This window comes from Drosophila arizonae, chromosome 4 (assembly GCF_054131065.1).
Source record: "Drosophila arizonae isolate 15081-1271.41 chromosome 4, UAZ_ARI_1.0, whole genome shotgun sequence".
Lineage (NCBI taxonomy): Eukaryota > Metazoa > Arthropoda > Insecta > Diptera > Drosophilidae > Drosophila > Drosophila arizonae.
This window is the reverse complement of record NC_142924.1, coordinates 6,513,080-6,528,916: the sequence shown is the minus strand read 5'-3', so window position 1 is coordinate 6,528,916 and position 15,837 is coordinate 6,513,080. Positions and strand designations below refer to the sequence as shown.

The 15,837-nt window shown below is 45.8% G+C and overlaps 2 protein-coding genes across 2 annotated transcripts; one reads left to right on the top strand and one right to left on the bottom strand.

Moving 5' to 3' along the window:
• The first annotated feature begins 957 nt into the window (after nucleotides 1–957).
• t-Grip84 (testis-specific gamma-tubulin ring protein 84) lies at nucleotides 958–3,841 on the top strand. The gene has a single exon (XM_018006489.2). It carries the CDS (start codon nucleotides 1,209–1,211, stop codon nucleotides 3,516–3,518), a length of 2,310 nt encoding a protein of 769 aa, XP_017861978.1. The 5' UTR covers nucleotides 958–1,208; the 3' UTR covers nucleotides 3,519–3,841.
• Nucleotides 3,842–6,017: 2,176 nt separating this feature from the next.
• mmm (missing minor mitochondria) lies at nucleotides 6,018–9,949 on the bottom strand. Its single transcript, XM_018008971.2, has 7 exons — nucleotides 9,601–9,949; nucleotides 8,833–9,497; nucleotides 8,632–8,779; nucleotides 7,262–8,553; nucleotides 7,015–7,190; nucleotides 6,756–6,955; nucleotides 6,018–6,689 (listed from the first exon to the last, which is right to left on the bottom strand). The coding sequence occupies exons 1-7, from the start codon at nucleotides 9,789–9,791 to the stop codon at nucleotides 6,053–6,055; spliced, it is 3,309 nt and encodes a 1,102-aa protein (XP_017864460.1). The 5' UTR covers nucleotides 9,792–9,949; the 3' UTR covers nucleotides 6,018–6,052.
• Nucleotides 9,950–15,837: the final 5,888 nt, after the last annotated feature.

The window sequence follows — 15,837 nt, the reverse complement described above, 5'->3', positions numbered from 1 at the left end:
ACAGAAGCCGAAAAAGCTTTATTGCTCTTTCTTATACTAATTCTTGTTGTTGTTATTTACTTGCTCGCGTTGCCTATGCACTTTAGCGCTGACGCTGTTGTTGTCGCTGTTATTACGGTTATTTATTTATTTATGCTAATGTTGCTGTCGACGACGACGTCGACGCTGACGTTGCATTGTTTAGAATGAGAACAGCCAGACAACGAGAACAATAACAACAACTACAGTGGCACTCACGCGACAATGCCCATAAATATAAAAATTCTCTCATAGTTAGGCCATGCATCGTGTGCTACATACACAGCCATACATACATTATTTACTTATTTATGAAGAAAGTGCATCAGGCTCTTTCCCAGGGCTGTGATTTTATATTTGTTTTGTTTTGTGGAAAATTCTCAACACGTTGCTGGCCCTCGCTCACGTACGTACACAGGTGACTCGCATTTGGTATCCAAATGCAAAAACCACCTGTGCGGATGCAACGGCGTCTGCGTCGAAGATGTCGCCGCTGGGTACGGCGGACACTGCAGCAGGTACGTGCCACTTGCAAAATGAATATTTTTTGCTGTTGTTGTGTTGCGAATTTAGCTGAATGAAGTGCTACGCCGGTTTCATTCATAAGTTGGGCCAAAGCCTGGCACGGCCCGAAGCTGCTGCATAGATCGCATGACATTTAGGCATTAGCCTTATATCATCGAATGTATATATAATCAATTGTGATTATCTTTATATACAATATTTGAATGGCTGAGAGTATAAATTATGTAATAACTGCCATCGAGACTATAAAACCATTAGGCACATGTGTTTTCGAATTTGATAAGGGAAAAGCTTTTTACACTTCTTCAGCGTTATGATACTCGTCTAACTCCTGAGCTTACATTTTCTTTTAGTTTTTTAATTCAAAGCTTACGTCACACGAATAATGTAACCTATAGCCCAGCAACTTAACAACTGTGGTTATATTTTAAGCATAGCCTATCTACTAGGACATATTTCATTTAAAGTTCATTTTCAAGATCTACATATCATAGAAATTTAATTTTCGGCATCCAAATTGAATTAACAACTACAATATCATACTTCCAAACAAAGGAATTCAAGCCAGAACTCCCTCACATTTGCTGTATATTCAACTAGTCTCAACCAAAACACTGTCCAACTATATTTTATACAACATATATATATCTATATCTTGATCCACGATGGATTTGAAGATACCAGAGACTAATACAACGCAAAGCAGTTTCCGTTCGAACAAGACTGGGGACGAGCCTTCGTTGGGCGATTCGGAGCAGCGTGATTCGGCGAAAGATGAAGGAGCCGGTGAGGGAGCAGGTGAGCCGGGTAGATTTAAGCGTAAAATGGGCAACTGGGTGTTTGAGAGCGTGGGCGGCTTCTATATGCCTACCGAGGATGTTACGAAGCTATCGTTGCAACGGCAGGAGGAACTCCTCATACGCGATCTGATCTATGCCTTTTCGGGCGTGCCCTCTTCCCACATTCGCCCCGATTTACCCATCGAGCAGATCACGAAGGTGCGCGCCAATCAGGTCGAAAAAGTGCGCTTCAAGATCAACGAGAACTTCAGTGGCGCCTTTCGCACCCTGGCCACCGAGCTGCTGCCCTTGATCGGCTACTATATCACAGTGCAGAGCTTCATTGAGGATGCGAGCATGTCGACGGGATGCGGCCGTTCCCTGAGTTTGGCTCTGCAGAAGACCATGCAGCAGTACTTCGATTTGCAGTCGGGGCTGGAGACACAGCTGCAGGAGAAGAAGCTGGATCTGCACCAGCTGGTGCAGCGCCTCCGTCCCTGGCTGGTGACCATGCAATCCTTGGCCAACTTGACCAGTCGAGTGCGCTCCCTGAAGCTGAACAGCGCCCAGATGCTGACGCTGATTGACGAGCATCAGGAGCACTTCAAGTGCGAACGGCTGAAGCTGCTGCTCACAGATGTCTCCCACTACTACATGAAGATGGTGCAGCTGTGGACGCAGAAGGGCGTCCTCTACGATGTGCGCAGAGAGTTCTTCATTGAGGACACCAGTCCGGGTGATATGAGCAGCACGTCGCTGTCCCCCAAGCAATGCTGCCACTCCTACTGGATGAATCGTTATTGCATCTACATGAGTCGCCTGCCCAGCTTTCTCGAACCGGAAGCCGAGTGCATCTTCCTGGCGGGAAAGTACCTAAACGTCCTGCGGCAGTGCAACGTGCAGATGAAGCTAATGCAGGCCTCGCTCAGCTTTGTGCCCGGCAACCAGTCGCACGTGGAGCTGATCCACAGCAGCTATGAGCTGCCCGCTCATAAGCTGTACGAGGTCTTGGTGCAGGAGCAGAATCTGCTGCAGCATCTCGATAATCTGCAGGCATACTTCCTGCTGCAGCAGTTGGACTTCAATGAGGCGCTGATGGAGTACTACGCGGACCAGCTGGAGTGCAACGTGGACGACCTGAGGCCAGAGAAGCTGCACAAGATCACGCTGAGACTGCTGCAGTACAGCTCAGATCCATTCAAGCATCTGCTGCGCAGTCAGCTGATGGACTGCGATGTGACCACGCAGATAACCAGACGCATGAAGCGTCTAAAGGCTGGAAGGCAGGAAGAGAAAGAGACTGAAGCAGAGGCGAAAGCAGAGCAGGCGAAGCAGACGGCGCAGCAAGAGCAACCTAAACAGACCGAGCTGTCGGACCCAATGGAGCTGACGGATCAAATGGAGCTGACTGAACCGGAGGAGCTGGTGGTGCAAGCAAAGCAACCGGAAGCAATGAAGCAACTGGAGGAAGTGAAGCAACCAGAGCAACAGAAGCAGAAGCATCTGGTGTATCAACCCTCAGCTGAATTCGAGTTGTCCAGCGAGGCTGACGATAGCAGTCGGATGCCAGAGCAGCTCTCGCTCTATGGCTACGAAGCTCTCACGCTGCGCTATGAGCCCCAGTGGCCCATCAGCCTGATCCTGCACGATGAGCCGCTAGAGCAGCTGCAGCTGATGCATCGCGTGCTCTTCTATCTGCACTACGTGCAGCGTAAACTGAAGTCAGCCAGCAGCAAGAGCGATCGTGCCGAGGCGCTGCATAAACGCATGCTGCAGTGCATCCTGCACCTGGAGCAGCACATGACCCATGACGTTATTAAGCCACGTTGGCAAGCCTTGCTCGATGATGTGCCGAAGGCGCAGTTTGTGGACGAGCTGATCAGCCTGTTTCAGGAGACTCTGGACAGCTGTCAGGTGATGTGCTTGCTCTCCGAGCCGGTGACCTTTGTGCGCTCCCTCTTTACGCTGGGTCAGCTCTGTCTCAACTTCAAACTGTTGCTGGAGCGCCAGGAAAGCGAGCAGGACTTTGACGCCAGCCTGACCGAGTATGAGCAGGAGTTCAATGGGCTGCTCATTGGCATCTTGGAGCTGCTCATGGAGCTGGCCAGGGCGACCAGCTCGTGCGGCAACGAGGAGCGCGAATCCTGCAAGCAGCTGCTGCAGCGCCTCGAAGAAATCAGCCAGGAGTTGGCTTAGTTTTCGTTTGATTTTATTTCATTTTTCCTATTTCATTCCACCCATTCCAAATTTCATGTTGCTATAGGTGTTTTTAAAATTTTATGCTGGGAATGCCTTATGAGGCCTTTGCAGCAACGCGCAGCAAACGGAGAAACTTTTAGAATATATTGGACTGAACTTTGGGTAATTTTAAAATCTTCAACTTTTGAGTTTAGCTTCGCAAAGTAAAAGTAAAAAAAAAAAATTAATTTAGTTAAAATTAAAAAATATATAAAATAAAAAATGTAAAAAATTTATAATGTTAAATAAATATATGCAAAATTACAAAAAAAAAAAATCTTGAATTAAAAACAAAAAATTAAATAAAAAAATATAACATTAAATTTTAAATATGAAATATAAAATATTAAAAATTAATTAATTAATATAAAATATTAAATATTTATTATGTATTAAAATTTAATTTTTCTTAAACCTGAAACTGCATACGAATTTGATGGGTATTGTATTTTATAGCACTCTTATGAGTAGGATCACTTTGATTGTACAGTTAAATGGGACTCGAACCCACTTAGTGGCCCCATCACAGCTTCGCCTTGCGTACAATGGGCGTGAATAATCGATTTGCGTGCTTAATTTCGGGACAGTGCGACAATTTATGCCAAGTCACGGCTAAAAATGCATCGAGCTAAGTTTTTTTCCTTCTTTTGCATAGGATCGTAAATTATTTTAAATGGCCGCAAAAGCGTTTTTAATGTGGCCAGCCACACTGTGGCACTTGCCCCAGACGTAGTCCCATCTACCCCAGCCACGTTCCCCAATTGCGAAATCCAAAGGCCAATTGTTATGTAAATCGGGAAAATTCACTCAGAGCCAGTCGAAGTTTGCGAGCAGAGCCTCACGCAATGCTGTCCAAAAATCTCTTTATGAATAAATATTGAAAAAGAAAAAAATTTGGTGGAAGGTAGCGGAAGAGTAGCTGTGTAATACCCTGTAAAAAGAAAGAAAGATTTTATCGAAGTAAGAACGCAAATGTAGATGACTTCTATATATGTATATGATATGAGTTTAGGACTGATGTAATATAGTTATCTTTTATTAAATGTCATATTAGGGGTATTACTTAAGAAGAAATTGTGTTGGCTTGTATTATTATTTACAGTGATTAAAATATAAGATATATGAATAATAATATTCTCTAATGGAAACACATTAAAAATTAAACAGACTTTTACACACTGCTCAGTCACTGAAAGCAAATAAACAAATATACCGTTACACCCACTTTGCAGGGTATTTTAAAGGCAACTGTAAGATAAAAAGTGCATCCAAAAAGCCAAGTTGAATTCACTTTATATTTATCGCTTTGCGCTTTAAGGACAACAGGTGGTCACTGAATGACGACGATGATGACGTTGATGCCGGTGATGATGATGATGTTGCTGATGCTGATGATGATGATGCAACAATAAAGTGCGGCCGGCGGCAAAGCAGCCAACCATCGACCACGAGTCGTAGCCAATAATAATGGTCGCAAAATTATGATAAAGTTCAGATGCATTGCTTCCGAAATGTATATCATTATGTGCTTGCGAAAATGATGGACTGTCGGCTGTCCAATCCCATTTACCTGATCAATCGGCTGCACTCACCTGAGTGAGCTGTGTCCAGTGATATGTGCAGCCAGGCAGTCGGACAGTCGTGGGAAAGCGACTGCGGTTGCGGTGGCTATCGCGCGCCGTGCGCGACTGTGGTTGCCTCTGTCTGCTGCGGTCGGTGGCTCAGTTCATTAAACCTATGACACGCCTCGGTCCCGAGATGACTTCATTTGTGCGTCGCTTAGAAATGTCGTATACTTGAACTCTGGCAGCGCTGGAGCGGAAGTGCGACGTCAAGGTTCAATGCACGTTTAATTAACGCATGTTTTCTATTTGTCTATTTTGGCAATGGCATTGGCTATGGCCATAGGTAAACAAAGCAAAGCGATTGAATTGTTTTTAATGAGCATTTGGCAGGTAATTCATAATATTTAAATAATCATTCAAGAGCCATACACAAACATTTAGTTAGGGTTTCATTTACCAAAGGATTGTCAGTGAATGGATTAAACCGTAAGACATTAAATAAAGCCATACGAATCTAATGCATCAGTCTCGCATTTCTAATTATTGGTTATAGATTTATAATGGGAATGTGGTAGAATAGGTCTATGAATCATTGTATTTACATATATATAGTTTACCATTCGCTCTGATGGTGTCATTGTCATTGTCATTGTAATTGTCATTGTTATTATCATTGTTTTACTATTGTTTTCGTCATTATCATTACCATTACATTTGTCATTGTTTTCGTCATTATCATTGTCATTGTAATTGTCATTATCATTATTATTGTCATTATTATAATTATTATCATTATCTTTATCATTGTCATTGACATTGTCATAATCATTATCAATGTTATTATCATTGTCATTGTCATATAGCCTTTAATATATTAGTGATATACATTGGCTCTTTTCTATAGCCTTTTATTGAGACAAAATATACTTAATCTTGTTCTTCTTGTTCTTCCTCTCCTTTGTCCACTTCCTCGGACTGTGGTTCTACCTCGATTACAGACTCTGCCTTTGGTTTTGGACCCAATTTGCGCCTGTTGTAGAGCAGATCCGTGCCAAAATCACATTCAAAAATCTGATTGTCGCGCAGCTTCTCCTGGTACCAGAGCAGACGTTCGGTATTCCCGCCCAGAGATTGATCCAACAGCTTGCGCCGATGCATTCCGCGCTCGAGCAGCTCAATATAGTCAATGGACTTCAGTTCTGGGAATTTTTTCAGCTTCTTGTGTGCTTGCTCACAGATGGTCTCATAGGACTCGGCGGCGGCCATTTCGTTCTTAACACGCTCCGCTATCATCTCGCTGCGCTGCATGTCCTGCACCTCGGCGGGCAGGATGCGAGAGCGTATGGTGGCCACATCGTCCTCGACAGTCTGCAGCAGCTTGGCATAGGACTCCTTCTTGGCCGTTTCGTACATCTGGCGCTCCTTCTCCAAAGCCGTCTCACGCGCGAGCTTCTCGGGATCCATTTGCTTGCGGGACATTAGGATGGTCATCATGCGATGCAAATTGAGCTCATCAAACTTTTTGGCCATCTTTTCGCTGTAGGTAGCTCCGCCCTTCACCTTACTGCAAGAGCAAGAGCAAGAGCCTTTACCATTGCTCTCATTCCAATTGAAATGCACTCAAACTTACGTTGGTTCCTCATCTGCGTCGGAGCCGCGTTTGCGTGGATTCAACATTTCGCGCTCCTGTTTCTCCATTTCCTTGCGTTGCTCCTCCTCGGCCTCACGCTTCGCCTCGATGATGTCCTTGTTCAGCTCGTAATACTTTTGCTCCCAGGCTACTATGCTTGTCTTACGCGTGATCTGCCGCAGCACATATTTCATCAGTTTCTGGAGGATTAAAGGAAAGCTTAGATGATTTTTGAGCGAGGGAGTTTAGTTAGACCTACGGCCAATTCATTGTCCAGTGGCACGTCGAAGCTGTGAGGCAGCTTGACCATGCGTATGCTGCTGTTGTAGTCGCCTATGCCCAGAATCTTGTTGGGTAGCAAGGGACGATGCTCGGTGACGGCTGTGATGATGCCACCGCCCAGGACCTCGCTTAAAACGGCGTCATCGTCACGGGCTGAAGTCAAGGAAGCAAGCAATGAAGGAAATAAAGAAAATTCTCTCAAAAAATCGAATGTTCTCACTCACCCAATATATCCCAGGCCTCTAAAATGCCATCCAGGCGTGTGATATACAGGACAGCAGGACGTGTCTCACTCCATGCCACCGCAGTGAGATCACAGGGACGTTTACGCCATATTATGGGCGAATCGTGATAGTCCTCCTTCCACAGGGCGAACACGGTGCGCCCTATCGAAGCGAAGAGCTCCGGGTAGAAGGGATTCTTGCTCATGGCAACGACGGGTCCATCGTGGACCATAGCAAAATTGGCGGAGGCATTCACCTGCTCCTTGGCCCCCGCCTCGCTGTACATGCCCTGCCAGTCCACGCGCACTATGTGGCCGTAGTAGGTGGACAGGATGAGGGATTGGCGCAGCTCGGGCGGATTCTTGGCCAGAACCGAAATGGGATAGTTGTTTGGAGACTTGTTAATAACCTTCGGGGATGGCGTAAGAATGGAGAAGACCGAAGTATCGCCTATGAGACCGGTGACTGGCTCGCTGTAGGAGATGCTATAGGTGGGCTTGATAGTTTTGGTCCTGAGCGGCGATTCGTTCTGGGTGAGTTCCTTGGGCAGATTCTTACTGCGCTGCTGGGCCTCCTTCTCCTTCTTGGAGCTCTCGCCATCCAGATTCCAGAAGCTCACCGTTCCATCAAAGGCGCACGTGACGAAGAAATTGTGATTGGCGCGCTTATCCAGGTCATTGCACACCTTGCCAAAGTTATTCAAATAGAAGTGCCTGCTCAGCCAGTAGATGCCAGTGATGGCGCCCGTGGGCGAGTGTTCCAGTGGCGAAATGGTGGCCGGTGCCACCACCACATCCTCGTTTATGTCCAGCGTCCAGTTGAGATACTCACCGATCATCGTGCGGTACTTGGCCTGGGCGGGCGTCAGATACTCCTCGTCCTCCAAGTGCTCGCAGCGCCCCTGCAAATCCCAGAGCACAACCTGACCATTCTGGCAGCCGCCCAGCAGGATGTCGCCATTGAAGGGGCAGAACGAGAGCTTGGTGATCTCGTACGGTGCCTCAAACTCCAGCTTGTAGTTGAGATTGTCGGAAAAGCTCCAGAGCAGCACAGGATTCGGCTCGAGCACCTGGCGCTGCACAAAGTTCACCTGATGCGTGGCCAGCTCAATGGTGACGGGAGTGCTAAAGGCATAGGAGACGGCGACCAGGCCGGACAGCTTGGGATACCAATCACAGCTGGCCACGAAACGCTTGTCGCTCTTCGAGATGTTGGCGAAGCAGATGAACTCCTCCAGAAACGGATTGGTGTAGTGCACCACCTGTCTGTTTGTGATCAGCTGGTAGTCATAGCTGATGAAAGAGAAAGATGAATGAGAATGAGAGAGAGAAAGAGACAGAGAGAGAGAGAGAAATTGGAGCTACGCCCACCGATAGCAGTCGATCTGATTGAAGTCGAGTGTCTCCAGCAGCAGTTGCATATTGCTGGACATCTCTGGAACTTGCTTGGGCTTTGGCTCCGTTGTACCTGGCTTGCCGGCCTCCTCCTCCTCCACATCCGATTCATCCAGCTCCAGATCTGAATAAGAGAGGCATTACGAAACATCCATTGAATTTATTTCATCAACCCACCATTATCATCGATTTCATAGAGATACTGCGACCAGGCGTTCGAGGGAAACGTCGGATTGGTCTGCTGCTCCACGCTCTTTGTGGCCGGCGCCACCTGGACGGCCACGGGCAAGCGACGCTTGGTCACCGTCTCGTACTTGATTTCCTCCTTGGGCAGCAGCTCGACAACGCCGTCGCGCACATCGCGCGTCATGCGATAGGAGAAGGCGACGTGGCGGGGCTGCTTGATGGGGTAAACGCTTTGGATTTCCACATCGACGGGCTGCTCGCTGAAGCGCTCGACCACGATGCTCATCTCGTCCTCGGTGCCGTGGCTGACCCATCGGCGGGGCTTCTTGCGCAGGCGTCGCTGCATGCGCCAACGCTCGAAGGCCTCCATGTTCTGGATGATGCTCATGGCGCTCTTGGTATCCTTGCTGTTCACATAGAAGATGAACGGATCACCCTCGGGCGGCTCCTCATCGGACTCGGTGAGTGTGGGGCAGTAGCCAATCAAAATGAAATGCTCCGGATTGAAGCCCTTGAACAGCTTGTGCAACTCGGCGGAGTTCTCCAGCTCCTCGAAGAGCGTATCCCGCAAGTCCTTAAATTTGACCTGCTTCCATGGGAACTCCTGGGTGACATTCAACCCGACCTGTATTTTAAGCGCCTTCTGCACATGCTCGCTGCAAAATGGACGTGAATGGACATGAAGTGAGGTGTCCAGCAGTGAATGTGAATGGACCTGAGGTGAGGTGTCCATCATCCCGCTCTATTCGGAATACCTACGTGACCATCACCTTCTGGCAGGTGGGCAGTGAGAGCAGCGACCGCCACGCCTCCTGCACATTGTAGATTTTCGTCACATCGCCGATTTCCTCGTCCGAGTCGGGCTTGTCGAATCGCTTGGCATAGGGCCGTTTCCTTGGTATGCCGGAAGCATCGATGAAAGTGTCGCCTTCCCCCTCGAAGTCATCCATTTTGTATTTGATTTTCGGTTTTTGATTTTCGGTTTTCTATTCCTAGATCAAATACAAATTTCTGAACTATTTACTATTCGCCCTCTATTGCTAGATTGTTTATTTTGTGTCAGGCCTGAGCCTTCTGTGTGTGTCATGGCAATAATAATGGAGCATGCGCCTAGGCTAAAAATGGCGGCTGACAGCGGGGCAAATGGCATATTTATCGACATTTTTTCGATTCTTTTTGTTGATGCTGAATCTAAATGATCGTATATCGTATATCTTTTACTTTCAACTATTTTATCCTCCACAGAGTTCTCATTAGTACTGTAACTTTGCCCACATTTTACCCACTGTGCAGCTGTGGCCACATCTATTGCTGAGCTCCACTTCAAATGAAATTCTGTTGCAACAGATATTTTCACTCATTTACATGCATGTCCAAAAGCCAAAAAATATATAAAGATGCCAACTGCCAATTTTTGAGTGGGTGATTGTTGTCGATGCTCCTGTTGCAGTTGTTGATGTGTTGTTGTTGCTGCATTTCACATCATTATCTTTGACCAAATACGGAACTATGAGCCGCAGACGACCAAGAGAGACACAGAGCGAGACAGAGAGAGAGAGAGAGAGAGAGAGAGAGAGAGAGGGAGATAGAGGCAGATGCAATGGAAGAAAAGGCAAACGCAATTGTGTGTCACTCACAGAGGCCTGCGCACTGGCAGAAATATGTGTGTTTTTCTTGTGACCATGCCCCCTTCGCTGGCCGGTCCGCTGGCAGTCGGCGAGCTGGACATGATCTGTGGCATGTTCGTTGGTTCAACAAACGGCAAATGTGGAAAGCGTACGGCACAAGCTACGCAATCGAAATCGAAAGTTCTCTGATGGACAGCTGCAGTTGGATGTCAATGCACCAACAGCAGCAGCAGCAGCACCACCACCACCACCACCAGCACCACCATCACCAAATGTGGTGCTTGCAGCTGACACACATTTAATGGATGCACGTCGCTCACTTTCATTTTCAGGCGCATTCTGAGCAGCGGCCTGGGCTCAACTTTCGATTTCAGCTGAACTGAACTGAACTGCACAATTTATGCACCTGTCAGTCGATAACTGGCACCTCGCGATTAGCCCGTGGCATGCTCGAACACACACACACACGACCATATTTCTATATAAATCACTCGACAAATTGTTGACAAAACATTTCGTAATTTAAATAAATAAAAAACGTAAAGCAACAACAACAACAACAACAACAGTTACAACGCGACAAGCTGCCGATAGTCAGCGGCCGATAGTCGCCGCGGCAAACACCGAATGCAGCTCAAATCCCCAAACAAACAAAACAAAACAACACAACTTCCTCATCCGCAAACCCAAGAGCCTGTCCAGGCACAACAATGACGTCGACGTCGTCAACGTGGCCCAGGCTGATAATTTTTTTGATTGTGCCCCGCGCTCGAGCCGTTTGAGCTGCTCATATGCAAAGCGGGTCCGAAAGCCGAATCGCAGCGCGCCCCACAGCCACTGCGAACAATAGCCGCCTGGTTAGGCTAGCCGCAGCTACTAGAGCTACGTAGCCCAGCTACCCCTCTCGCCCCCTGCTGCCACCCTTGCCCCTGCTAGCTGCTACCTATTGACAGTAGTCGAGCGAACAGCAGGATTTAGCCAAAGCATTTTCACATAGCTGCACTGCGAATAGGTGATACGCTTCCTAAGCGAGGGCTAAGCGTTGAAGGTGGGTTGAACAGGACAGCTGGAAGAGAATTTATATATACACATATGTAGAGTAATTTATTTATTTACTATTTATTTTATTTTTGTAAAGTGGGTAAGAGTTTTTATAATATAATATATATAATAATATTTTACGAAAATATTTAAGACTTCACTCTGTTAAGCTCTTTTCTTTAAAGAACACATTTCCAAAGAAATGCCTTGGGCTCGCTCTCTTGACTTGAACAGAAACCTTGAATCTTAAACCCATGCTTGAAAATAAACAATCAAGCATCATTTTTTAGAAGCTTCTAAAGCTGCCTATAATATATACCTTCATATTTAAGATTCCTTCGAAATTTTGGTTGATTGGGCAACGATCTGCACCTACTTGGCGCTGATTCAGACAAGAACTGTCTGCAGTCAAGGACAAAACATTGAATAGTTCATTAGAGGCCTCTTCTTATAATTAATGTGTGCAAATTAATCACAGAATATGAATGATATATCAAGAAAATATATTATATATGCATTCACATATACACATATATACACTCCCAATTATAATAAAGATAAAGAAAAATCAATCCAACATAATCAAGCCAATTGTTTATATAACTTAATTTGAAAACGCAAAATCCAGTTCAACATGAATTCCTCCAATGAATATATATATAAATAAATTGTTGTTGTAATTAATATGAAGATATCTGCAATTTTATTTGAGCTGCTCGCATGTTAAAAACCCAACAGATACAACTCTATATATAAATCTGTTAGATTACGATATGCTCCTGTCACAAACATCATATAAAATTATGGGATACTTCCACTAAGACAACAACAGCAATAGCAATTGTTGTTGTTGTTGTTGTTGTTGGGGCTGGGTTCGACTCGATGGCTGAGCTGGCTGGCTGAATGCCTGGCTGAATGGTTGAGTGGGGCAGAGCCAATGGGAGTCGGAGTCGAGTGAGCGAGGAGGCAGTCGTACAACTGGCGACAAAATGTTGCATGTTTGCGGCTGTCACCAGCCGCCCGTTGCATGCCGCCTGCCACACGTTGCCCGTTGCCAGCAATATATGCAAAAAGGTGCTAAAAAGATCAGAGGCAGCGATTTATCTTCATTTGCATTTGACGTCGTTGGCTGTGTGTCAAAAAGGTGTTAAGTGCCACAGCCACAGCCACAGCTACAGTCAGAGTCAGACTCAGAGTCAGAGTCACAGTTGCAGTCGGAGCTAGAGTTGCCACGCTTGACTCTGCGGCGCCGCTTTTGATGACAACCGACAGCAACGGTAGTCGAAGCGCATAATTTTCGATATTTTATAACTTGGCGGTAGCCGAAAATACAAAAAAAAAAAAAAAAATAAAGTAACAAATGAAAAAGAAAAGAAAAACAAAAACAGAAATCAAAAACAAAAAATTGGCTTTAGCCTGGCACATCAATCCAATGGACCGACCGCCCAATAAGGCAAGCCGCCCCAAGCACCGTTATTAGCCGCTGCCAAATTGGCCAAATGCAGCAGCAACAACAACAACAACCAGAGCCAACCAGGCCAAAACAATGCCCACTTCTAGGCAGAGAGCTTAGATAGTCGCACCGATAAAAGGGACATGAAATTCAAATTTGAGCGCCAAATTTACTCTGCGACTCTTTTATCAGCGAGTGAAATTTGCTGCAATTGGCTTCCGTATTACGACGTTTTGTGAATTATGTGAGAAATTTGTTAGTGAGCTAAATGCTTTACTGATTTTCCCAATCCCGCTGACTGGGCCAATGCTGCGGCATATGCACTTAGTAGGAAGCAAGGCAACCGGAGGCTGAGAGGGGGCCGTGGATTATGGCTTTCATAGCGCGGAAATTGGGCCACCCACAGTGTGTTCCATTAAGCCCGAAGACCGCTACAAATGGCAATCAATTAAGATTAGGTCAGATTGCAGCACACTTATCTCAGCGAAATTGCTCAGCGTGAAAGTGTTGCAAATTGGTGTTAGTCGGTAAGTAATAATAAGAGAAGAAACAGACTTAAACTTATTGACTATTGATGAGGAAAGTCGCTAGGATAAAAAGAAAATATGGGCGATTTGAATAATGAAAAGATAGTAAGTAAAAATGGTGGGCTTCAAGAATTTGAATCTATTGCAAGTATGCTAATGCTAATGCCAATGCCAATGACAATGACAATGACAATGACAATGACAATGACAATGACAATGACAATGACAATGACAATGACAATGACAATGACAATGACAATGACAATGACAATGACAATGACAATGACAATGACAATGACAATGACAATGACAATGACAATGACAATGACAATGACAATGACAATGACAATGACAATGACAATGACAATGACAATGACAATGACAATGACAATGACAATGACAATGACAATGACAATGACAATGACAATCACAATCACAATCACAATCAAAATGATTATAATGATAAGGATTAGGACAAACATATTGCTTATGACAACGATTAGCTGCGAGCTCGATAAGCTTGCTATCATCGCATACACTACAAAAATATAATCCATTTACATATTCAATATTCAATAAATGAGAATATTGGCAACGGATATTAGCCGAAGATAATTCCGTATTAACCCCAGCGCCATTAAAGACTTTCCCCTTTTCTGTGCTCGCGATGAAAATTTGCGTAAATCTGTTAGAGAAAATCTGTAAATTAGAATTCGCATGTGGCAAAGAGTAGCAGCCGCATCGAATCGCCGTGTGGCAATGTGTCTGGCTGTGACAATGATAATCCCTGCAAAAATATGCGCACAAATTAAGTATCCCAAGTGCGGCGATCCAAAACGGATTTGGTGGCGGTGCTTAGTGGCCGTTCGGCCCCCGTCCATTGTTGGCATATTTAAAGTTGTAAAATAGCGAAAAACACGTTTGACCGACATTCGTGACCAAAGTGCGGCTGCTGTGGCTAAAAGCTGAGACGCCGAGACTCTGAGACTCTCAGACTCTGAGACCAGGATTTCAATTTCGATTTCGATTTCGCTGCCGCAACGGCGACAAATGTGCCACGTCCCACCCGTCCCAGGCAATTGACCGTGCGACTACTTTAGCAAATGAAAATGGTTAACAGAAGGCAACAGAAAAAACACCAAATAGTAGAAGAAAAAAATCGGATATAAAGGTTTACAAAGCCAAACCTAATTTATGATGCACTTATGTGGGGCTTGGGCCCCGGCGACAGCCTGTGTGACTCATGTTCGCTGGCTTGTCGCCAGGTGTCGCTGCAGCGTTTAAGCAAAAGTGAAAATGAAAACGAAAACGAAAACGAATACGAAATTGAAAATGAAAATCAAGAAAATGTCCACACGGTCCACACATAGCTGGCCCTAAATTGTGGCGCATTTTGATATTTATGATGGTCTTGCATTTTAGCTTTTAATCACATGTGAACGCGACCACGAGTCGAGTCCCTGGGTGCACTGACCTCAACCTCAACCTACGTACGTAGTGCAGTGCAGTGCAGTGCGGCGGCTACTGTATTGCGGTGAAAATCCCAGAAAAACCTAACTATGTTAAACAGCGAAATCTGACTTGGGCTCGAGCTTGAGCTGGGGCTGGAGCTCCGCTAGAGCTCAGGCGCTGGCACTGTGGCGCATGACTCCCGACGACAGCGGCATCAAGATAAAGCCGCATGACATACGGCGACAAGAAGCTACCAGAGCTTGCGCCAACGCCAAGCCACGAGCAGGAGCTCAAGCAGCAGCTGGGCAGGAGGCGGGGTAGCTATAGCTGTAGCCGAAGCTGGAGGAGCCCAGCAGCAGTCAGCGTCAGCGTCATCGTCATCGCCATCACCATTTGGCCACTGCGATCGCCCCAAACATTTTGTGAGCCCAAATTTGGTCAAACGTGCAAAATTGTAGCCGCACGCTGTCAAATCTTTTGGCATAGAAAGCGAAATTCAGCTTTGTGGCCAAGTCAATGGAGCTTTGGCCAGCTGCCAGGGCGGTGCGGTAGAGACGTAGCGAGGTTAACCTTCTCCTGTCTTCACTGCTGCCTGCTGTTACTCGTCGCCGCTGAGGTAATCTTTGTGGCAGCCAGACAAACGGCCAAGTGGCAGGAAAAACGAGAATCGCATAGAATTATGATACTGAAATCGAAAGTGCTTGAAATACCCTGTAGAGTGGAGAGTATAGGGTGTTTCCAGTACATAAAGGTTTGTCTTATATTCTCTATAATTTAGATTTAAGTTTTCATTATCTATTCCTATTTGTCTTGCTCTCTCTCTCTTCTCTCTATAACTCACTCATACTCTCACTCTCTCTCTCTTCTCTCTATAACTCACTCATACTCTCACTCT

Bases quoted from the DNA above. Each gene is read 5' to 3' on its own strand.
- t-Grip84 (XM_018006489.2), top strand. From the start codon at position 1,209: ATGGATTTGAAGATACCAGAGACTAATACAACGCAAAGCAGTTTCCGT.
- mmm (XM_018008971.2), bottom strand. From the start codon at position 9,791: ATGGATGACTTCGAGGGGGAAGGCGACACTTTCATCGATGCTTCCGGC. The intron at 8,780-8,832 runs GTGGGTTGATGA...TCTCTTATTCAG, and splicing joins CTATGAAATCGATGATAATG to ATCTGGAGCTGGATGAATCG. The intron at 6,956-7,014 runs GTAGGTCTAACT...TTAATCCTCCAG, and splicing joins CACTGGACAATGAATTGGCC to AAACTGATGAAATATGTGCT.